This window comes from Hemiscyllium ocellatum, chromosome 37 (genome assembly GCF_020745735.1).
Source record: "Hemiscyllium ocellatum isolate sHemOce1 chromosome 37, sHemOce1.pat.X.cur, whole genome shotgun sequence".
Taxonomy (NCBI): domain Eukaryota; kingdom Metazoa; phylum Chordata; class Chondrichthyes; order Orectolobiformes; family Hemiscylliidae; genus Hemiscyllium; species Hemiscyllium ocellatum.
Window position 1 is genome coordinate 24,343,461 of NC_083437.1, and position 24,697 is coordinate 24,368,157.

General features: G+C 41.6%; 1 protein-coding gene across 2 annotated transcripts in view; it reads right to left on the minus strand.

The window, feature by feature from the left end:
* Positions 1–24,697, minus strand: part of pusl1 (pseudouridine synthase like 1) — a 92,588-nt gene that overhangs the window by 29,600 nt on the left and 38,291 nt on the right. For both annotated transcript variants that reach the window (XM_060852161.1, XM_060852160.1), the window contains exon 5: positions 21,264–21,437. In XM_060852161.1, coding sequence (XP_060708144.1) covers positions 21,264–21,437 — 174 coding nt within the window. The remainder of the gene's footprint in view (positions 1–21,263; positions 21,438–24,697) is intronic.

The following is a 24,697-nucleotide window of genomic DNA, read 5'->3' on the forward strand; positions in this document are numbered from 1 at the left end:
AAAACACCAACACACCATATGTATTCTTAACAACCATATCAACCTGGGCGGCAACTTTCTGGGATTTATGCACCTGGACACCAAGGTCTCTCTGTTCATCTGTTCTACCAGTGTAGAATTCTGGTATACTGCCAAGAATTCTACCAGAAGCCCAGTACTCTGCATTTCTGTTATTACCTCATACTTTTCTGCATTAAACTCCGTTTACTACTTCTCAGCCTGAATCTACATCTTATCTATGTCCCTCTGTAACCCACAACATTCTTCGGCACTATCCACAACTCTGCCTACATTAGTGTCATCTGCAAATTTATTCTTCTACACCCACATCCAGATCATTTATAAAAATGTCAAACAGCAGTGGCCCCAAAACAGATCCTTGTGGCACACCACTGGTAACTGAGCTCCAGGAGGAACATTTCCCATCAACCACCACCCTCTGTCTTCTTTCAGCTAGCTAATTTCTGATTCAAACAGCTAAATCGCCTTCAATCTTACGTCCACACATTTCACACCACTTCTTCAAAGGTGCAAATGTTAAATGAGAAATAAATATTTTCCTGCTCAGGCAGAGGTACACCAAGTTTTTAACCTAATAGTGACTTATAAAACTACATTAATAGTGTTTCTAGAAGCTGTCTCTTCACATGAATGAAAGATTCAAAAATAAGTGAATCTTATGGTCATCTCAGCAGCAGTTTTAAGCTTACCATTTAGAATTACTCTTCCATACCCACGTATGCACTACAGCCACTTGTCAAAGCTCCTTCAACAGCACCTTCCAAATCTGTGATCTCTATCACAGCAAATGATATGAGCAGCAGGTGTATGGGAATGTTATTACCTCCAGCATCCGCAGTTCTTTGGGGACTTTTTTTTATCACTACCTCCAAGTTGCATGTGTTGCACAATCCCCAAATTACACAGAATCCTGATTTAGAAATGTGTGTACATCATAGCTACTGCAGCTATTTAAGACAATAGCTCACCCCTCACTTTTACAAAGGAGATTTCAATAGGCTATAAATGCTGGTCTTGCCGGTTACACCCATATTCCATGCACAAAGGAAAATATACCCATGAACACAATACCTTTTCAAAATACTAATTTCTCAGCAGTTGTCAGATGCCAGGAACAAACTATTATGAGGTGAATGGCTCTAAGATGGGTGCAATTATAGGAAGGTTTAGGTTCTTCATCAGTTAAGATATACTACAATTTCAAATTCCTTCACTCAGATATTTCTACAATTGTAATTATATCTAAGATGCTGTCTTTTTGTTCATTTATGTGATACAGGTACCATTTACTGCATGTCCCTACTTGATAAGATGATTGTGAGCTGCCTTCTCGAAATGCTGCAATCCATCTTGGGTGACACGGTGACTCAGTGGTTAGCACTGCTACCTCAGCGCCAGAGACTCGAGTTTGATTTCTGCCTTGAGTGACTGTCTGTCTGGAGTTTCCTCTGGGTGATCCAGTTTCCTCCCACAATCCAAAGGTATGCAGATCAGGTGAACTGGCCATGCTAAATTGCCCATAGTGTTAGGTGCATTAGTCAGGGGTAAGTATAGGATAGGGGAATGGGTCTGGGTGGGTTACTCTTTGGAAGGTAGGTGTGGATTTGTTGGGCCAAAGGGCCTGCTTCCATACTGTAGGGAATCTAATCCAATCTTAAAACAAAAATCTGCTGCAGACGGACCCACAATGCCACAAGAGAGGGAATTCCAGGCGTTTGAGGCAGCAACACTGAAAGAATGGCGATATATTTCCAAGTCACGATGGTGAGTGGCTTGGAGGGCAACTTGCAGGGGTTGTGTTCCCACGTATCTGCTTCCTTTGCCTTTCTAGATGTAAGTAGTCCTGGGTTTGGAAGGTCCTGTTTCAGGAGCCTTGGTGAATTTCTGCAGTGCATCGTGTAGATGGTACTAACTGCTGCTATTGTTCTTCGCTTGTGGAGGGAGTGAATGTTTGTGAATGTGGTGCCAGTCAATTGGATGCTTTGTCTTGGATGGTGTCAAGCTTTTAGAGTGTTGTTGGAGCTGCACCCATCCAGGTAAGTCAGGAGTATTTCATCACACTCATGACTGGTGACTTGTAAATGGCGGACAGGCTTTGGAGAATCAGGTAGTGAGTTAATTGTTACAGGTCTCCTAGCTTCTGATCTACTCTTGCAGACACTGTATTTATATGGTGCGCCCAGTTTCTGGTCAATGGTGACTCCCAGGATGTTGATAGTGAGGGATTCAGTGATAGTAACACCACTGAATCTCTAGGAACAATAGTTACAGATTTTCTTTTGCAGGAAATGGTCATTATCTGGCATTTGTGTGGCCCACTTGCCACTTTTCAGCCAAATCTTTCAGATAAAGCTCCCAAAGTGCATGGATATATGGTGAAATGATTTGCCTTGGTAGAAGGGTCAGCAGCAAACTGTGAAGTAATGCTCCTGATTGAAATAAATACTGCATTTATCTCATCACAAACAAGGCCAAGACCTGAAATCATGGGGCCTTAGTGCTATTCCTGGCCTGCACCCCCAGCCTAGACCACAACATGACCATACTGGGCCCCAATCCCCTAACCTGAGCACAGAGGGCCCAGCCACCTCCCCTGCACCAAGCAGTGGGCCCTCTCCTGAGCTGAGCACCACAGCCCCAGGATCCAGTTGTTGGAACCTTGTTATCCCCTGACCACAAGGGTTTCATAGTTAATAAGTGTCTTCCACTCAACTCTGAAGCGGGAATAGTTTGTTTAACCCCTTGAGCCTCTTCTGCCATTCTAAATTGTAACTGACACAGAGTCATTTCCTTGCACTAGCATATCCCTTGATGTCAGTGGTATCTGGAAATCTACTGATCTCATTGACTGAGCCTCTGTAGCTCTCAAGGGTAGAGAATTCAGATGAATCACTCCCATCAATGAAGAAATTCCTTTTTATCTCAGCCCTAAATGCAGCACATGCTCCCAATGAGGTTCTGTCCAGATAATGAAACAGGATTGCCTCAGGATGCAATCCACATGATCTAGATGCTTCTGAGTCTACACTTCCTTTGGTGAGGATGTAGCTACCAGTGCCTTGAGGAAGTGAGCATTTCCTTACTCCCGCCATCTTGTAAGCAATGGTGATTGGCTTGTTATTCTGAAACATTCAAATATTTGGGGTCCAAACATGAGGAAGTTGAAATCAGAACTGGTTTCACCGTCTTTCAGATCATCACTAATCCTCTGACATACATATATTAATGCTTTCAATACATACCTTTTGTGTAAATCACAATGGTTTGAAAGGACAAATACTTTGAGTGTCAGATAACAATTCAAAGCATCAGCATGAGAAACTGTGAAAACAAGATACCATCAACAATCCTGGATGGGAAAAATTCAGCAACTTTTTATTCCTAAATTATTAGGAGTGGAAGTGTCACGTGTGGATATTTTCATAGAATCATAGCATTCTTACTGTGTGGAAACAGGCCATTTGGCCCATTAAGTTCACACCAACCCTCTAAAAGAGCATCCCATCAAGACTCACTCCCCTACCCTATTCCTGTATCCCTGCATTGCCCATGTCTAATCCGCCTAACCTGCACATTCCTGGACACTATAGGCAATTTAGTATGATCAGTCAACCTAACTTGCACATCTTTGAACTGTAGGAAGGAACCGTGCAGACACGGGAGAAAGTGCAAACTCCACGCTGACAACTACCCAAGGGTGGAATCGAACCTGGGTCGCTGGTGCTGAGAGGTAGCAGTGCTAACTACTGAGTTACCACGCCGCCGCTAAGGATAGGGTAGGTTTAACCAGACTATTATTTCACCACCTAACAACGTAATAAACCTGTTGTTATTCTCTGCCTGGACCCACAGAAGAAACAATCAAATCACTGAGATATTGAGTGCAACCAATGTCCATAGAAATCATGAGCAAAACCTTCAGGTGTAGAGGGGAGGGAAGTAGAGAAAGACTGGTCCTAATAAAGGTTTGGAATAAATAGGTGCGCATCTTAGGAGACCAGATGAGTGGGAGAAGAACAAAACGTGGAAAAACAATGTGATACATACACTCACTGAGCCAAAATAGATTGCATTTAATTGCTGCCTTTTAACTCTCTGCCAACATTTAATGGAGTGCAGCCCATGACACGGACAGATGATTGCCATTAGTGTAAAAAACACACAGGAATTGATGCCATTAAATAAACCAGAAGACACGGTCGGAAACAGAGATCGAGCTTTGTGCTGGATTCTGCACTTTACTCCATTAACGCAGTTCACAATGTGAGAGCAAATGGTGATGAATTTATCAGAACGTTATTCACAAACTGAAAATGGCAGTGAACCAGCCATCAATGGAAACCATCCAGCTGTGTGTCTAACACATTATAGCTCCATCATTGTTTCAGCCTCCTTTGCTTTGTGTATACAATATTTGCTTGTCCCTTATTTATATCAAACAAACAATATACTTTGTAATTGTCATTCTTGGGATATGGGGGAGCTGACAAGTTCAGTACTGAATGCCCATTCCTAGCTGCCCTTGTAAAATTGGTGGTAAATGATATAATTGAATTGTTGCAGTCTTTATAAAGGTTCTCCTATTGCACCTTCCAGGTAAGGAGCTCATGTATTGAGCTAGTTCAAAGGAAGGGACGCATCCTTTGTATAAGAGCAGGACAGAAACTATGGCTGAAGGAAACTGAAAAAGAAACCTTAAAAAAAAATAGAAATGCTGAAAAAAACTGAAGTTTTGCAGAAGGGTCACTGGACCCGAAACAGTCACTGATTTCTCTCCACAGATGCTGCCAGACCTGCTATTCTAGCAATTTCTGGTTTCCAGCATCTGTACCTTTTTTTAATGTTTAGTTTCCCTCCTGAACTTCAACATAAGGACAAATGAAAGCACCCCTGATATCAGAGGCTGGGAATCATCTGTGAGATTAATTTGAAGGACAAACATTTAGAATGAAAAGATGATGGCAGAAGCTAAAAACATAATCAGAGTATAATATTTAGATTTATTGCAGATGGGCAAGCTCTGATTGACTGAATGGCTTCCCACAATGCATTCTTGTAATTAAAACAATTTTAAACTCAAGTTAACAGATATTTGTCGTAGCAAAAACCTAAAGCTCAAATAAATGCTACTAATTTAAACAAATTTGCCCATTAAGCTCAATCTAGCTGAGCACTATCTGTTGGGCATGGGAGATTTGTGAGAATTACATACAGTGGATCTATAACACACACAGTTACATAGATTTCTCACCGAGATTTGCTGAGTTTATTCTTAATGGCGATTGCGACTTCCTGCTTTGATCTATTCTTATTTTAGGTTACATTTTAGATGATGTTTTAAGACAGCATTAAAGGCTAAATAGCAATAGATAAATAATAGATTCCTTAACTGCTGCCCTGGTATATAACAAGCTTTGTTACTCCAAAGCATTTTCCAGTCAGGTACCATTACCACTTTAGACACACTTCTTCCTGTTGCTTAGCAACAGTGAGCCTGCTCATGGAAGCAGCTGCTAGCATTGGCCTTTAATATTCTTCTGTGCCTCATCTTAATGCTCACAACCGCACTAAGTTAGTGTAGCAGTGAAATAAAAATGTCACGTCAGAATTTATTTTACACGTATTTGAAAAATAGGCAATTACAGTGCTGAGTATGATTTATCTTTTAAGAAAAATCAATTCAAGCTGAAATTGCATCAACTGAACCATGTTAAAAAAACCCAATAATTTAGTACTTTGCTGAAATTCAAGGACACTTGCATTGTAACAATAATTTGACTTGGAAATAAATATTTACGCTGCTGACCCAGAGCTTTCAATGTTTTTAAATATATAATGAAATAAGTAATGATAAGTAAAGTTTGAATAAATCAGTTTATATTGGATTTCCATGTCACACCGTAGAAATTGAAATCTTTCCCCTCATATTCTTTAATCTAATCTTATGTAAAATGTAGTACAATTATATGCGCACACAGTCGAAGACATTGAAAGGCCAATTATTTCACTGATCTGACTCTTTGCTACCTGCCATAGACTGGTTTGTTTTCTTATTTATGAACGAATGACAGGACAGGGATCTCTACATACTCATGTGACTATCACTCAGCTTCCTCTAGAAAGGGCCTATTTGATTATGTGGGGCAGGATGTCAGAAATAAAACTGCTGGACATAGTTTTACTGACAAAGGCAACTAAAGTGAATGGAGCATGTGCAAAGAACAATAATTAAGGAGGGATTCGGATTGATAAAGGTTGTGCCAAAGGAGGAAGATTGGTATCAATAAGGTTCTCAGGTTTCTGACAGATTCATAAATGTATTTCTTGTCAAAGTAAGGACCAGATTTTTGTGGGCTAGGAACAGGAAGCCACATAAAAAGATGGTGCAAACATCATCAATGAAGGTTGCAAATACAGTCAATGGAATATGCATTATCTTCGATAGCTGCTAGGTAATGCAGAAAATAATATTAATAACCTCACAAGGTCAGTCAAGGTAAATACAAGCATTAATCCTCATCAAAGCTTGTAAAGTTTACATAGGTATGATCCTCCCCTGAATTGAATGGTGAAGGGAAACCCTCCCAGAGCATACATTCAGCACTTTGATAAGGGCTCTTGAGGCATGGTGTTAGTATCCCTGCCTCTGAGCCAGGAGGTACAGGTTTAAGTCACACTTGCTCCAGAGCTGTGTAATAACATTTCTGAACAAATACATTACAAAAGATCTACAGCACCTCAGTAACCCCACTCTCTAAACTCTTACTTCCTGCCTTCAAGAGAAAGCCATAAGTTGGGGGTTTATAAAGAAGCCAGCATTACAGCAGAATAGATGTAGGCAGCTGGGTGAAAATAAATGTGGTTGGCAATTATATTCGACAGTTACAACTTGCAGTTAGACAGCCTTCCATGTAAAACAAACTCTTAAGATACTATGTAGCAACTCATTAGGAAAAAAAGACAACAAACAAAAGAGGTATTTTAAAGGAAAGTCTTAAAGGAGCAGAGAACAAGGAATGAAGAGAAAAGATTTTAGGTGGGAACTCCAGAAAATTATGACCTCTGTGGGTGTAGGCACGGCTGTCAATGGTGGAGCGAAATGAGAGATGCACACGAGGCCAGGCATGTTTAAGGAGGGTGTAGAGCATAGGTTTGCAGCAAGTTACAAAGATCAGGAGAGTTGAAACCAAGAAAAGACATAAATACAATATTTAGAACTTTAATCTGAAGCATTCCTGAAACAGAAGCCAATGTAGGTAAATTTCACAGGTTCAGTTGTCCAATTGGATAAAATGTTAGTTTCAAGACAGAAACAGCAAACTGTTGTAGCTGGTTATTTTTCAGACTGCAGGATGTTAAGTGATGTTCCTGAATTATCAATGCCAGGATGTCTACTTTTGTTACTTTACGTGAATTACTTAGTGTTTGAAACAGGGAGTAACATTTTAAAATTTGCCGATGATACCAAACTTGGAAGGGGTGGCATATGGAAGGATGACATCAGTTACCTACAATAGAACAGAGCGAGGTGAACAGAATGGGCAGACAAGTAGCAAAGAGAGAATTCAACGCAGAGAAGTGTGAGGTAATGCAGTTTGACAAAAGGAATGTGGAGAAGCAATAAATGGCACAGGACTAAAGAGAGTGCAGAAACTGAGGACCGTACATGGAATATTGAGAGTGTGATTAGCACAGTGTATGACATCCTGGGCTTCATAAGTCATGAAAGTGAGTGCAAAAGTAGAGAAGTCATAGTGAACCTTTAGTAACTTTGGATTTGGTTCCAAATAAAGTAATGTATAATAGTCCTGGTCTCCACACTTTAAGAAAGATCTGAATATTGTTGAGGAGATTTAAGCACAGGGGCTCATAGTACAGGTTAGACTGGGAAGGCTGGGGAATGTTCTCCTTGGAGCAAAGCAGATTGAAGAGAGATTTAATAGAGGTGTACAAGATTATGACAGGCTGAAATAAAGTAGACAATAAAAATCCCTTCCCATTAACTTCCTTTCTTTATGGGATCTGGACTTTTGCTAGTTGTTCGTATTTATTGCCGACTCCTAAGAAGGTAATGGTGAGTTGTTTCCTCAAACTGCTGCAGTTCTGGTGGACATAGATTTTTAGATTCTGGGTCAGGAGTGTATAGAGAGATGTCAGGCAGACCTCTTTATGCAGATTGATGAAGGCAGAGTTGTGGATGTTGTCGACATGGACTTCAGTTAGGCATTCATCAAGGTTTTGCATGGTAGACTGGTTAGCAAGGTTAGACCACATGGTGTACAGGTAGAGCTAGCTAGTTGGATACAAAATTGGCCCAAAGATAGGAGACAGAGGGTGGTGGTGGTGGAGACCTGCTTTTCGGACCGCAGGCCCGGTAGCAGCGGTGTACTGCAAGGATCAGTGCTGGGTCCACTGCTTTCTGTCATTTGTATAAATGATTTGGATGTGAACATAGGAGGTACAGTTAGTAAGTTTGCAGATGATACCAAAATTGCTGGTGTAGTGGACAGTGAAGGAGGCTACAACAGGGCCTTGATCAGATGGGCAAATGGGCCAAGGAGTGACTGTTACAGTTTAATTTAGATAAATGCAAGGTCCTGCATTTTAGTAAGGCAAATCAGGGCAGGGCGTTACACAGAATAAAGAAGCCTGGGGTGAAGGCTCATAGTTTCTGGAAAGTGGAGTCGCAATTAACAGGGTGGTCAAGGTGGTGTTTGGTATGTGTGCCTTTATTAGTCAGAGCATTGAGTATAGGAGTTGAAAGATCATGTTGTGGCTCTCGAGGACATTGGTTTGGCCATTTTTGAAATATGTGCTCAACTCTGGTCTCCCTGCTATAGAAAAGATGTTGTGAAACTTGAAAAGGTTCAGAAAAGACTTACAAGGATGTTGCCAGGATTGGAGGACTTCAGCTATAGGGACAGGCTGAGGCTATTCTCCCTGGAATGTCAGAGGCTGCGGGGTGACCTTATCAAGGTTTATAAAATTATGAGGGGCACGGATAGAGTAAATAACCAAGGTATTTTTTCCCAGTGCAGGTAAGTCCAAATTAGAGAGCATAGATTTCAGGTGAGAGAGAAAAGATTTAAAAGGGGCCTAAGGGGCAACATTTCATACAGAGGGTGGTGCATGTGTGGAATGAGCTGCCAGAGGAATAGTGAAAGCTGGTACACTTACAACATTTAAACAGCTTCTGAATGGGTACATGAATAGGAAGGATTGAGAGGGATATGGGCCAAATGCTGGCAAATGGAACTAGATTAATTTAGGATACCTGGTCAGCACGGACGTTGGACCAAAGGATCTGTTTGATTAGATTAGATTACTTACAGTGTGGAAACAGGCCCTTCGGCCCAACAAGTCCACACCGACCCGCAACCCACCCATACCCCTACATTTACCCCTTACTTAACACTATGGACAATTTAGCATGGCCAATTCACCTGACCCGCACATCTTTGGACTGTGGGAGGAAACAGGAGCACCCGGAGGAAACCCACGCAGACACGGAGAGAAGTTTATCGCTCTGACTCTATGCAGTAAGTGGCAATGACCTCTGGAACCTGGCGCCCCCGATGGGAGTGGAAACAAAAATGATCAAAAATAATGGGATGGATATGGGGTTAAAGATAAGTGACTAACTGAAGAGCTCTGCAGAGAGTTGGAATGGATATAATGAGGTGAATGGCTCCCTTCTGTAGTGTAAATGATCTTAGGGCAAGTATTGAGCAGGATTTGGCAGTGGATAAGGTATTAGCAGCAGAGTTCTGAATGAGGTGAAATATATAGAGTACGAAGAATGGGAGGCAAAGCATTAAAAATAAATAGGACTTCACTGTTTAAAGACATTTTTTATTCCAAATGACAATTCCTCTTTTACCAAGTAAGTACAGAACAGATTATTTTTAGTCTTGGTTAGTGTGGTCTAAATTTGAGATTTACACATTCTCCAGAAACTAGAGTATGGAAAGAAATAGAGCCAGAATGATTTTGTGGATTAATTTACAACTTGCACACAATAACAGCATTTTTTTTGGCCGGTGGGCTGGGGTTGTCACCCAATGAATTACTGATTTCAATGTTGCTATCGTGTGGAAGAGAAGATTTACAGAGGCTTTAATAAATTTAATCTGGAAGATTGCACCAAATTAATTTGGAGCATAAACCAAAGAATATCTTAATTTACTTGTCACCAGGCCAGGCAAGCTAGCCAAATTAATTATATATAAGTCAGTCTGCTGTCAGTCAGGAGAAAGATTTATTTCAGAAGTAAATAGAATTGTCCTGGATAATGCAGATCAGCTGAGTGAAAGGCCTGTGGGACACCGTGAAATCTAAAATACCAAAGGCCAAGCCTAGGGCTGACAGCCCAGTTTGCTGCTGAGAATAAACCGAATGGGGAATAGCTTGAGGCCTTCTCTGTGAGGCCAACCTGTAGGCAGCAGCTGGAAGACAACAGCAAGGGTGATGGAGTAGAGAAACTGGACACTGAGGCCTGAAAGTGACTGATATCTTTTGAGAGAATTGAAAAGCACCTACATTAGTTGAACGTAGACAGAGGGATTCAGGGACAGAATGGAGTGTGTAATATTAAGAAAAAAGATACTTAAAATTGAAGTAGAACACAATGGCGGCTGAGCTGGGAGATTTGAAAAATTACCTTCAGGGATCCATTTAGTGATCTGAACCAAAGTCAATGCTATTTTGTGGCAGCTGACCCCTAACAAAGTTTACTTTTGTTAACTCATGAAGTGCTTTAGCAATTTATGGATGAATAAGAACTCAGGATTGGCACCATATAGATGTCTAAATAGCATCTTTTGGAAAACATTCGCATAGTGAGATGAAACTTCCATCTGCGTCAGCCCTGGTTCTCTCTAAACCCAACAAATCACCCTCCAGGTATTTGCAGAAGGAACTGAAATTGATGAGGGTACAGAATTACACTCTTTGGAAAAACCTAGCTTACTGTTCAAACACAATTGTGTGGGAGGGACAATTCTTTATGTAAATCCTAGATCAGGAGTGCCAGATAGTTAATTAACTATGGCAGACATCATCATCTTAGGTTAACCCTGTCCTCAGGTGATATCCAACATTTGCACCCTATTACTGACAAATGGAAAGTAGGAACTGATTGTTCCCCTCTCCTTAGAGTGAGATGAGAGGCAGCTTGACAAAAACTGTCAGCTGGAATTGTAGCTAAATTTCAAGCTGGGCCCTAAGGGAATGAGTTGGTTTGGAAAACTTGTTCTTTAGGTGGAAAATATGCAGAGCTGAGAGAGCTATAAGCAAATGCAAACAAATGACAAGATACTTTGGCTAGAGTTCTTGGAAGCTGGCTAAGGAAGAGTATTTTTGGTGCTCAGAATCTCTGTATTAAACTATTGGTGATAAATGACAAAATGATGGAGGAGAATAGATGCAATGAGTTATCCCAAAACAGGAACAAGGTTCAGCTTTGGAAGATTTTCGATTCAAGGTATTTAAAGGCATTTTGAGCTCTGCCAAGTCCGTTTCTCTGTTAAACCACATCTACAGATGTTTCTCATGTATACAGCATGAATGGATATCAACCATCAACACAGATTTCCAAACACTGATCCCAAACAAAACAAATCTACAATAAGTACATATCTGATTCAGCTGTAATAGGGAGACTTTTTCACACAATGCATTTAATAAGTTGTTACAGGATGTGGAACCTATAATGTAGATTAGATTACTTACAGTGTGGAAACAGGCCCTTCGGCCCAACAAGTCCACACTGACCCGCCGAAGAGCAACCCACCCATACCCCTACATTTACCCCCTACCTAACACAACGGGCAATTTAGCATGGCCAATTCACCTGACCCGCACATCTTTGGACTGTGGGAGGAAACCAGAGCATCCGGAGGAAACCCACGCAGGCACGGGGAGAACGTGCAAACTCCACACAGTCAGTCGCCTGAGTCGGGAATTGAACCCGGGTCTCAGGCGCTGTGAGGCAGCAGTGCTAACCACTGTGCCACCGTGCCGCCCACTAGCTTTGGCCAAGAAAAGGGGATTATTCTCTGGTTCAGTGGTAGCAGTCTTGCCTGTGAGCAAAGACCCACTGCAGAGACACATGACCAAAATATGGGCATGCAATACTGGGGGAGTGCTACAATTCTGACCAAACCAACTTTCAGATAAGATGTGAAACTCAAGCCATCTGTCTGTCTACCCCCTGGTGGATATAAAAGCTTCCATGGCTACTACTACAGTAACAGGAAGCAAGTTCTTCCAGCATCCTGGTCTAACACTTATCCATAAACCAACGCTAACTCAAACATTTATCTGCTCATTTGTCACACTGCTATTTCTGGGGGTTTCCTGTGTGCAAACTACTTGACCACATTTCCCCACACGATAATAGCAACTATATTTCAAAACCAGTTCAATGGTGGGTGGAACCTTCCGGGGTGTTTCAGCGCACTGTTTTGAGGAGGGGAGTTCTCCCTCAGCCAATATTTATCCCTCTGCCAGCATCATCAAAGCAGATTTTCTGGGGTTGAATTTTACACCCCCTCACAGTGGCATATTTGAAGATGGGGTAGGCTCAAAAAAATAAAACAAGTGGCTAAGCCTGCTACCTGACCTGCCTCCCGTATCACAGTGGGAGGGAAGGACGTCAGGCAGCCCATCCACCTTTGGGCCCATTGAGGCTCTCAATTCAATTATTGACCTCATTCCACCTCAGCTACAATAATACACACAGAATCACTATGGAGCAGGAGGCCATTCAGCCTGTCGTACCGAAACATCAGGTTGGGGAATGGCCAAGGCAAAACAGAAATTTGGCAGTTTTCACTGAGCAGACTACTACTGGGTAGGAAGTGTGGATTGACTTCTTTTGAGACTGTCCCCTGTATCCAGTGAAGGTAGCCACCTTATACATTCTTTTCATCTGCCAAGCCAAGGTTTGGCAGGCAGACTAATCCAAAATACCAACTTACCTGGAAACCAGCATACATGACACCACCTCACCATTGAGACTTGGATTGGCTGACAGCTCTTTAGGGTGGGGCTTCATCCAACGGTGGCCATGCCTTCAGTCACATCGGCGCTAAGCTCGGAATTCCTCCCCTAAAGTTCTTCACCTCTCTCTCCCTTTCTATAATAGTTTTTAAAACCTACAATTTTGACCAATCATTTGGTCACTTGCCTTTCTATCTGCTTCTGTGGCTTGGCATTAGATTCTATTTGATAATGCTCCCCAATGCTCAAAATGTTCTAATGGTTCCACTTAAATGTAAGTTGTTAGTTTCAAGAGGCATAGTTTTCTTTGTCTGATGACTATGTTAATCAGAACTCGCTCAGCATATACATGCTCTTTCATTCATTAGTTGCAATTCAATACTTCAACCCTCAAATGAATCCAACACACAGTTTGTGTCAACCTACCTGTCATTCAACACCAGGTTATAATCCAACAGGTTTATTTGGAAGCACTAGCTTCATCAGGTGGTAGTGGAGTATAAGATCGTAAGACAGTTACAGTGTGATGTAACTGAAATTATATTGAAAAAGACCTGGATTGTTTGTTAAGTCTCTCATCTTTTAGAATGACTATGTTGGTTTCAGTTCTTTCATATGTAAATCACAAAACATTTTTAAAGTTACATTCTCAAGTGAACTTTAACAATTGGTATCATGTCAGCCCAGATAATGCATTTAAGAAGTGGGCTGTGCTGTGTGAGACTGTGCCACAATGGTCAGACTGATTCTAATCTAAAATATGGATTTACAGAATTTTACAAGGATGGTGAACTCAGCCCAGACAATCACAAAGGCCAATCTCCCATTTTATAGAATCCATCTACCAGACCCACTGTCAAGGAAAAGCCACCAGCATTCTTAAAGATCCATCTCACCCTGGCAATATTATTCTATAACCTCTACCACTGGGGAGAAGGTACAGAAGCCTGAACACACACACCAGCCGGTTTCACAACAGTTTCTACCCTACTGTTGCTAGAATACTGAATGGACTCAGAAACTCTGAACATTCGCCTGTAACTCTGTTTTTCTTTTTTGCCGCTGTTTACCTATTATTTACTATCTCTGCTACTTAACTCTGATCTGCCTGCATTGCTCGCAAGACAAAGCTTTTCACTGTGCCTCAGTACACATAACAATAAATTCAATTCAAGTCTGGCGAATAGCAAAGTCTTTCTTTTGCTGTCAGAATCCTAAAGACTGGACAGACCCTTACTGATAAATCTGGATGAAAGTTCAGATAGGCTGGGTCAATGAATTAACTCCTGTAAGCAAAGGCCTTGTCTAATGACTTCCCCCTAACTTATTTATAAGCTGCATTCACTCAGCCATCACGGGTCAGTATTTTATATTTACATCGACTGGAGCTGACAAGACATAAAACGGCAAATCTGAATGGATATGTAGTATGCTTTGAAGTGCGCGGTTTTTAATACCAGATGCATTTTCTAATTAACCTAGGAATGCTGTTTTCAAAGGCTTTGTTTGCAGAACTGTAACTTGAAGACCACAAGCCTCACTGTCATGGTTATGACATTGTCTAAACCTTCCAGTACTCTGCTGCCTTGTCACGCATTTGAATCTGTGAATGTCACGAGTTACAATCCATCTTAAATGTCTTGTGGCTTAATGGACTTAGCAAGCTACATATTCTCATCTCCAATAGGTGGAAGAACATGTCACTCTAGCATCAGGCTATATACCACTAATTAAAACCTACTGACCATTAAAGCAAGTAAATGGACTGCTAACCACAAAGGAGACTGACAGCTTTATTTCTCCTGTGCTGACTCACAACATAAAACTAACCCTTGAAATCCTATTTGCTAACATGCAGCTTATTGCTCATGTCTTCAGCTTGACTGCTTTCTTTTTGTGCAAGATTTCCCAAGTTAGAGCTTCAATTCCTTAAGCCTCACCCATTGGCTTCATTTGTTCAAACCACATCAATAATTAAACGTAGGTCCTCTTTTTAGCCCTCGAGACTTGCTACGACTATATTGAGGTAAAGACACATATTGATTAGCAAGGGGCACAAGGTTCACTCTCCCGAGTGTCCAATGAAGCTGAACCCAAATGAATCATCTAAAAGCCCAAAACGTATCAGAAGTAAAATTGATGTAAATAGTATTCAAATACTGGCTCCTTTAGAGCTCAATAGGATCGACTGTCCCTCTAAAACGGACCCAGTAAGGCAGAAAAGATGAATGGACAAATTGAGTTTGGAAAGGAAACTGAACTGATGGCCCTGCAGAGGGAAGACAGAGGGATTGGTGTCTTAAGGCGAACTGAACAATAGTAGGAAATGGGCAGATTTGACAGAGTTGCATGGAAATGGGACACCCTGGAGATTGCACTATATTTAAAACAAACTGACAAATCAGAATGAAACAGAACCCATGTCAAATGCAAATGCACATCTTTGGCAAATGTTCAAAACTCCTAGTTTTCTTATATTAGTTTGAGGGTCCAAGGAACAGTCAGTTGCACGTTTTGAACAAGACTTCAATGTCTTGAAGGGTAAAAGGGCTTTTGCCTGAAACGTCAATTTTACTGCTCCTCGGATGCTGCCTGAACTACTGTGCTCTTCCAGCACCACTAATCCAGAATTCAATGTCTTGAATATTACGTGTAGAATTTACATTTTAAAGAAAAGCATTTGCTACTTCATAAATATTTTTATGTTCCTAATTATGAAGATGGATGTTAAAACTCATATTTTCCAGGCATATGATCATTTTAAGTTGACACTTCATTTTGTAGCAACTTGCACAGTATTTATATAAAATCTTTAACGAAAAAGATATTCCAAGGCAATTCACACTCGTGTTCACAAACAATAATTAGACATAAAGCTACATTAGGTGTTATTAACAAGCAAATTTCAACAAAGGTGTAGGCTTTAAGAAGTGTGTTAAAGGAGGAGAGAGAGGAGAGATTTATGGAGGGAATTTCAGAGCTTCGGGTCTCAGCTGATCTCGGCAATGGAAATTCTGTACTGAGATATTACCAGGACTCTGATGGTCAACAGAGGTAATTATACTCCTAGTGAAAGAAAAAAAAAGGAGGTTTAAAACACAGCCACAAGGCTGTGACACTATGTGGGAGAGACGTAAAACTCCCTTTGCAACACTAGTATATAAGCCTTAAGCTCAAGATCGAAATTTCTACAAATTTCAAGATTTGCGATCGATAATTCGAGTTTTAAAACAGTCTACTGACACCTCAAGTACAGTGCCAACCAGAAATTCAATACCTCACATTTCCACAAATAATTTAGCTTTCACTATATAAGAAACCTAAAAAAAACACAGAGTCAGTGATCTGAATTTGAAGTGGCATTGTTTTAATTGGTTTCAGAATGGTTTCACCAATATTTCCACAGAAGGGATTTTGAAAAAGAAACTTTTAACTATGTGTTAAAGCAAGTGCCACCATACAATTTACAAAATGTCAATGAAATGATGTGTGGCTAAATGCAAACAAGTTAAGTGCTGATGTTATTTCCTCAAAGCCTGGAAGTAATAAATTTGGTTAGCCTGTTTCAACAATCAGTAAACACCCCACAGTCTTTGTGCTGGGATGCCTATGGTTCCTTCTTAGCTGTAAACAGAGAGAGATTAAAAATAAAACACTTGACAGAACCAGCAAGAGCTGAAAGTCAAACAGGCTTTTAGACAGAATGCTGCCTGTGCAAGCTTTGATCATTTTCTGAAGAATAACAATCAGTTATTTTAAATCATTGAGGGAAATGCACAGACATGCAGACGTGTAACTAGTTCATTATTTTATCTTATTACATTCAGAAAAGTTACATTAATTGAGAAAGATTGATCTTAATATTGCTGTTCATGTTCACTTGCTGTGAAATAAAATAATGCATTAAATTGTACTTTGCCTCCCATACAGATCAGGTATTGTCTTAGTCTATATTTGTCAATATAGACCCTGAGGTTACAAGGATGTTGCCTGGAATGGAGGGTTTGAGATATAAAAATACACTGGAAAGGCTGGGACTTTTTTCACTGGAGTGTAGGAGGTTGAGGGGTGACCTTATTGAGGTTTATAAAATCATGAGGGGCATAGAGAAGGTGAATGGCAAGTATCTTTACCCTAGTGTAGAGGAGTTCAAAACTAAGGGGCATATTTTTAAGGTGAGAGGAGAAAGATTTAAAAAGGACACGAGGGGCAGCCTTTTTACACAGAGAGTGGTTCATATTTAGAATGAACTGCCAGAGGAAGTGGTGGATGCAGTTACAGTTACAAGACATCTGGATAAGTTCATGAATGGGAAAGGTTTGGAGCAATATGGGCCAAGTGCAGGCAAATGGGACTAGTATAGTTTGGTACATGATCAGCATGGATTGGTTGGACCGAAGGGGTCTGTTTCCATGCTATATGACTCTATAACTCTAAGGGAAGATTGATTTCGGAGACCAGGGTTAGACTAAAATATGTAGTTAGATACTGGGCAGTACCAGCACACTCCTAAACTTAAAACATTTTTGGGAAGTCTTATTGCATCCCACATAACATCTCCAATAGGTCCATAAACTTGGAATGATAATTTACTTTCAAATTCTGAAGAAAATTGTTGTCCATTGTCTGATTTTTTCCAGCCAGAGATGCAGAAAATATTTGACCACACAGGGATCTCATTGACTTCTCAACACATGTTGGATGTGAGAATTCTTGCTGGAGTTTGTGCCTTTCAGCTAAACAGTTGCAAAATTTGCAAACTGCAATGTGGATCTGTGCCTTAATCTGCACTGCTTAATCAAGCTCACATCTAAAAAAAAGCCATCTGTTGAACTATTGGATGAGGTGCAATGCACTAAGTGAGAAAAAGCAAGTTTACTGCTCCTACTCAAGCTCAAAACCTCCTGTGAGATAAAAGCTCTCAAGTGCTCTCGCTAGTGAATGGTGTCCACCCGAGTTGGAAAACCACTTTGCAAAGCAAATGTTGCCATTATCTGGAATTCTCATTAACTTCAGGAATCAAAGTGACTATACAGTTCCCAAAACATCAGCTACGTCAGTCTGAGTCTAAGCAGAACTTGGAAAGAGAGAAATCTATCTTTGCTTGTGAATCCAAGTAATCAAGCCAGTGCCATAATGATCAATGGTGCAAAAAGCCAAGTGCAGGCAAATGGGACTAGTATAGTTTGGTACATGATCAGCATGGATTGGTTGGACCGAAGGGGTCTGTTTGATACGTGTGCTAAACAATACATCCAGTTCAAGTGTTTAGTTCCGATCATTGCAATAAAGGAAGGGGCTTAAAGAAAAGTACTTTGCAGCCAAAATGGTAGCCTGCTTAGTTCCTGATTCTATTCTGTTTGGTTACATATATACATGTTGGGAATATAAAAAAAAAGTGCTGACATTATAATGTAACATAAACAGGAGGTGGAGTAAGGAAAACATTTAGTTTAAAAAGAATGTTCACTGTAGTTAGCTCTCACTTTTATTATTCAGTGAACCATTCTTTTTGGATTATACTGCTTCTTAAAGATAAAGAAAACTTGCACAACATGCTAGAAATCTCTGACAGTTATAAGATGTTACACATAATTCCATAAAACATAACTAGAATTCCACTGTCATTTTAATCTTTTCTCTCTCATGGTAAATGATAGATCATCACAAAAATACTCAATGTCGCTCCATACATGAAATATCATTGTTGCAGATGAGACTAATGCTCATTTGGTCAGCGTTTTATCCTTACTGAAACTTACCTGTTGCTATTCCATTAAAAAGTGAGGTCTGCAGATGCTGGAGATCAGAGCTGAAAATGTGTTGCTGGTTAAAGCACAGCAGGTTAGGCAGCATCCAAGGAACAGGAAATTTGACGTTTCGGGCCAGAGCCCTTCATCAGGAATGAGGAGAGGGTGCCAGGCAGGCTAAGATAAAAGGTAGGGAGGAGGGACTTGGGGGAGGGGCAATAGAGATGTGATAGGTGGAAGGAGGTCAAGGTGAGGGTGATAGGCCGGAGTGGGGTGGGGGCGGAGAGGTCAGGAAGAGGATTGCAGGTTAGGAGGGCGGTGCTGAGTTCAAGGGAATCAACTGAGACAAGGTAGGGGAAGGGGAAATGAGGAAACTGGAGAAATCTGAGTTAATCCCTTGTGGCTGGAGGGTTCCCAGGCGAAAGATGAGGCGCTCTTCCTCCAACCGTCGTGTTGTTATGTTCTGGCGATGGAGGAGTCCAAGGACCTGCATGTCTTCGGTGGAGTGGGAGGGAGAGTTAAAGTGTTGAGCCACGGGGTGGTTGGGTTGGTTGGTTCGGACGTCCCAGAGGTGTTCCCTGAAGCGTTCTGCAAGTAGGCGGCCTGTCTCCCCAATATAGAGGAGGCCACATCGGGTGCAGCGGATGCAATAGATGATGTGTATGGAGGTGCAGGTGAATTTGTGGCAGATATGGAAGGATCCTTTGGGGCCTTGGAGAGAAGTAAGAGAGGAGGTGTGGGCGCAAGTTTTGCATTTCCTGCGGTTGCAGGGGAAGGTGCCGGGAGTGGAGGTTGGGTTGGTGGGGGGTGTGGACCTGACGAGGGAGTCACGAAGGGAGTGGTCTTTGCGGAACGCTGATAGGGGAGGGGAGGGAAATATATCCCTGGTGGTGGGGTCCATTTGGAGTTGGCGGAAATGACGGCGGATGATACGCTATATATGTTGCTATTCCATGCCAAGCTGGGCTGACCAATCAGACCTGGCCCTGCTAACTCATCAGACTCATTCTGCTAACCAATCAGCCCTCACCTTGCTGACTAATCAGTCTGACCCTCCTGACTTTGTGATTTCATCGCTCACACTCCAATGCTTCGAATTTGAGATTTTCATCTAGAATAGGACATTTTAAAATTGTTTTAAAAGTCATTGCAGTTACCTCTGCCAATAATGTACTCATTTAACGAGCCAGTGCAGAAATGATGGGCTGAATGGCCTCCTTCTGTATAGTAAAACTTCCTGTGATTACAGTCTCTCTCAACTCTTTGCTCCTCCAACTCAAGGCGCTACAGTATTCCCATTCTATTATCTTACTTCAGGTAGCCCTCGTCTTTAAATCACTAAAGCACATGTGTAGGGTTCTTTCCCTAAGCTCCTTCACATTCCTAATCTATTTTCAGGTTCCAATTAATCCCACCTCTTTGACCAAGTTTTTAGGCATTTCATAATTCGAGTCAGCATCCACTTACTTCCCAAATTGCCTTCCATTTTGCGACATGATAGGTGACATAGATAAGCAAACTATTCCCACAATATCAACGACTGGGATTTTTTTATCTTCAGAAGTAATTGTTTAAAAAAAAGGCAAGCGGACGAATGTAGGATTATAAACAGAAAGGTTGTAAATATTCAGCTGGTCTGGCAGCATTTGGGGAAAGAGAAACAGTTAACATTTCAGGTTAACGAACTTTCATCAGCACTTATCAACACAGTTAAAAAAGTCAGAGACTTAAAATGCTAATTCTTTCCTTCCCCACAGATGCTGCCAGGCCTGCTGAGATCTTACAGCATTTTCCGTTGTTATTTCAGAAAAATTCCAGAATTCGCAGTCTTTTACTTTTGCATTAAGAGCTGTATGCAGATATTTCTGATGAAGTGAAGCTTTGATCATAATGTGAAAGTGGTAATGGGGCTTTAAGTACCATTAACATTCACTAACAAAACAAGTAAACCTACTTGTTTTCCCAGCACCATCGACTGAAAGGATACCCTGCAGTAATTTCATAATGAACATACTGAACAATTAATGACAGTAAGGCATTAGTTAGGCTGACTTGCTCCCCATACTATTGTTTGTGCAACTGTGATTTGTTCATTCTATCTGAACCTCAAGTTTTTACCAGTTCAAGCTGCAAAGCGATATCATTTGGAGGACTACCAAGGGTGCTGCGCAGGGGAATCTCACAGCTTAACTTTAAATATGCCTGCTGCATTGAGTCCCAGTTGAGTTACTGTAAGGATCTAAAAACTGAAGGCTGGGAACTTTTCTGGAACTGAGCTCCAACAACATGTAGCTCAGAGCAGCTCACTGAGAGGGGCCAGAAAATAGAAGAATATCATATTTATGAGATTACCCATTCGAGAGCTTAGGCAGCAGAGAAATGGTTACAGGGACATGGGAGAAGACAAAACAAAGCAACAATAAGTCACAAACAGATGACAGGGAGGAAGTGAAGAGTTGATCATTCCTTATTTCCAGAGTTGTTTCCTACCTGTGGAAATTCTGTTGCAGAGATATGCTGAAACCAGGAGTTACGTCCACCTGAAGCAATGTTTTCAGCGGTGATTTGAAGGGAGTCTCCGAGTTTAAGGAGCGGAAGGTACTGAAGTCATGCGTGCCCAGCAGGATCTGTGCAGCCTCTTTCATGATGTCTGTGTTCAAAGGTCTGTTTGAGAACAGACAGAATGGTCACTAATAGTCGAAGCAGGACAATGCAGCCAAAACAAAAAATGTTATATCAACCACCGCCTTTTGGAGTCAAACACTATCTCAACACAAACTCAGTTGGGCTTGACAGGTTCCTGTTTTCCCTTGTGGTTTTTGCAATCAACATTAAACGCAGTGTGAGGCAATTACATTCTTACCACATTACAAAAACAGATTTAAAATTCAACACAACCAACAACAAGCCATAACTCCCTTCCCTGACTCTGCAGTTTTTGACTCTCTACTAATCTCAGATGTGACTGGGGATATAGTCCCATTTGAACTCGCTACATCTAGTAGTTCAGCCGAGTATGCAATATAGAGATTCTATGATTCTATCCCTTCAAAATTTCAAATGGAAATGACAAATCTGTTTTAATTCTTTGAGGAAGTAACAAGCATGTTAGACAATGGAGAGGCAGCAGACGTGATCTACTTGGATTTCCAGAAGGTCTTTGATAAGGTGTCACTCAGGAGGCTGCTAACTAAGGTACTGGCATGGACAGAGGGTTGGCTGACTGAAGGAATGCGGAGAAGAGGGATAAAGGAGTCTTTTTCAGGATGACAGCCAGTGACTTGTGGAATTTCATAGGGGTCAGAGTTGGGACCACATCTATTCATGCTGTACATTAATGATCTGGATGAAAGAACAAAGGGTATTGTTGCTATGTTTGCAGATAAAATAAAGATAGGTGAAGGGACAGTATTGAGGAAACAGGAAGGCTGAAGGAGGACTTGGAGAGGCTGGGAAAGTGGGCAAAGAAGTGGCAGATGGAATTGAACCCTGAAAAGTATGAAATGACACACTTTGGAAGAAGTAACAAGACAAAGCAATGGTCAATAAATGGCACAGAAGAAGAGGGTTCTTGGGGTGCTTGAAGATGACAGCATCATTTAATAGGGTAGTTAAGAAAACATATGGCATACTTTATCAACAGTGGCACAGAGTATAAGAGCAGTGCAGTTATGTTGGAGATGTAGAAAACTTTGGTTAGATCACAGCTAGAGTACTGTGTGCAGTTCTGCACTATAGGAATGATGTGATCATACTGGAGGGGGTGCAGAGGAGATGCACCAGGACGTTGCCTGGGATGGAGCACTTTATCTATGAAAAGAGGCTTGATTAGCTCTAGTTGTTTCCTTTAGACCAGAGAAGGCTGAGAAGTGACCTGTTGGAGGTGAGGAAGATTATGAGAGGTATGTTCAGGGTGGAGAGACAGCAGGGTCAACAGCAAGGGAGCACAATTTTAAGATGAAAGATAGGAGGCTTAGAGGGGTCCTGGGGACAAAATAAATGCTTTAAGCAATTGCTAATGGGAATTGCAGTGTCCTGCCTGGGAAGGTGGTTGAGGCAGGAAACCTCAAGCTTTAAAACGTACTCAGATGAGCACTTAAAATGTCATAATATTCAAGACTATGGGCCAAGTACTGGAAAGTGGGGCTGGTGTAGATTTAGTTTTGTCAGTGCAAACTCAATGGGTGAAGGGTCTTTTCCATTCTGTATAATTCTATTGTTCTATGAATACAGTTACGTTCTCAATTTATCTGTTTGGAGCATCTTCAGTAAAAATGACACCACAAATATAGTTGTGGGACTTTACAAGTGAAGATTGTGCACAGGCTGTCCTATTCTTACGTTGTTAGCTTTGCATTTATTTTACACTCACAAAAGCACACCTACCAATTTCTACCCCACTAAATGCTGGTGTTGCCACTCTCACACCAACTGTCACAAGTTAGATGGCGAAGAGTGAAACACAGAACTGAAGCCTACCTTTATACTCTTTCAAAACCACACAAGATATACTGTGGTCCTCCACACAAAAAAAACATTGTTTCATCTTGCACCTCCATTTTTTAAAAAGAAATCAAACCGTTTAGACACATTAAGGCTCAACTCTGCAGGGACGACATCCTGAGGTGAGACTCGAATCTAAAACGTCCTACCATGGGGTATTTTATCACAAGGACCGTAAGTGCTCCTTTATATAATCACTTTGATTCAAACTGATTTGGAGATATAATGTCACATGTCCATTTCAGGTGGGACTTGAAACATTCTGGCCCAGGGGTCAAGAGAACCATTACATCCCACCAGACTCTTAAAATTATTTCCAATCTGTTCAGACACATCTCTATGAATCTGGACATTCTAATCCCCAGTTAATGCTTACTAACTGAATATAATTAAACATCCAAATTAATGGGCAATTAAACAGTGGAGGCTTGTGATACAGCAGTAGTGCCCTATGCACAGAGGCTTGTATCTACTCACCGAGTCATCTGTTTATTTACACGTGCACAGTATATAAACTCTACGCAGCCAGCTCAGAGCCAGTCCCTACGGTCAGGTGACTCTCTGAACTTCTATATTATTTATATCTATCAGCCAGGGCTCCCTGATTGGCACAGGTTAACAGCCCCAGTCGAGGATCACACACTCAATGAGATTCATGCGGCCCTCATTCCAATCATTGCATCCTATCTCGGGACCAGAAAAGGAGAAAGTGAAGACTGCAAATGCTGAAGATCAGAGTCAAGAGTGCGGTGCTGCAAAATCACAGCAGGCCGGGCAGCATCCAAGGTGCAGGAGAATTGATGTTTTGGGCATAAGCCCTTCATCAGGAATGTGGCTTGTGGGCCGGGGGAGCTGAGAGATAAATGGGACGGGGGTGGGCCTTGGGGAAAGGTAGCTGAGAATGCAATAGGTAGATGAAGGTGGGTGGGAAGGTGATAGGTCGGAGAGGAGGATGAAGCGGATAGAGGGGAAAGACGATGGACAGGTCAAGAGGGCAGTGCAGAGTTGGAAGCTTGGGACTGAGATAAGATGGGGGAGGGAAATGAGGAAACTGGTGAAACCCACATTAATCCTGTGTGGTTGCAGGGTCCCAGGGCAGAAGATGATGAGGCGTTCTTCCTCCTGGTATCAGGTGGTTAGGGTTTGGCGAGGGAAGCGGCCCAGAACCTGCACGTCCTTGGTGGAGTGGGAGGAGGAGTTGAAGTGTTCAGCTATGGGCTCGTGTGGGTGTCCCAGAGATGTACTCTGAAAGGATCGCAAGTTGGCGTCCTGTTTTCCCAATGTAGAGGAGACCACATCGGGTGCAACGGATACAAAAGATAACATTAGTGGAGGTATAGGTAAATTTCTGTCAGACGTGGAAGGATCCTTTGGGGCCTTGGATGGAGGTAAGGGGTGTGCAGGTTTTGCACTTCCTGTGG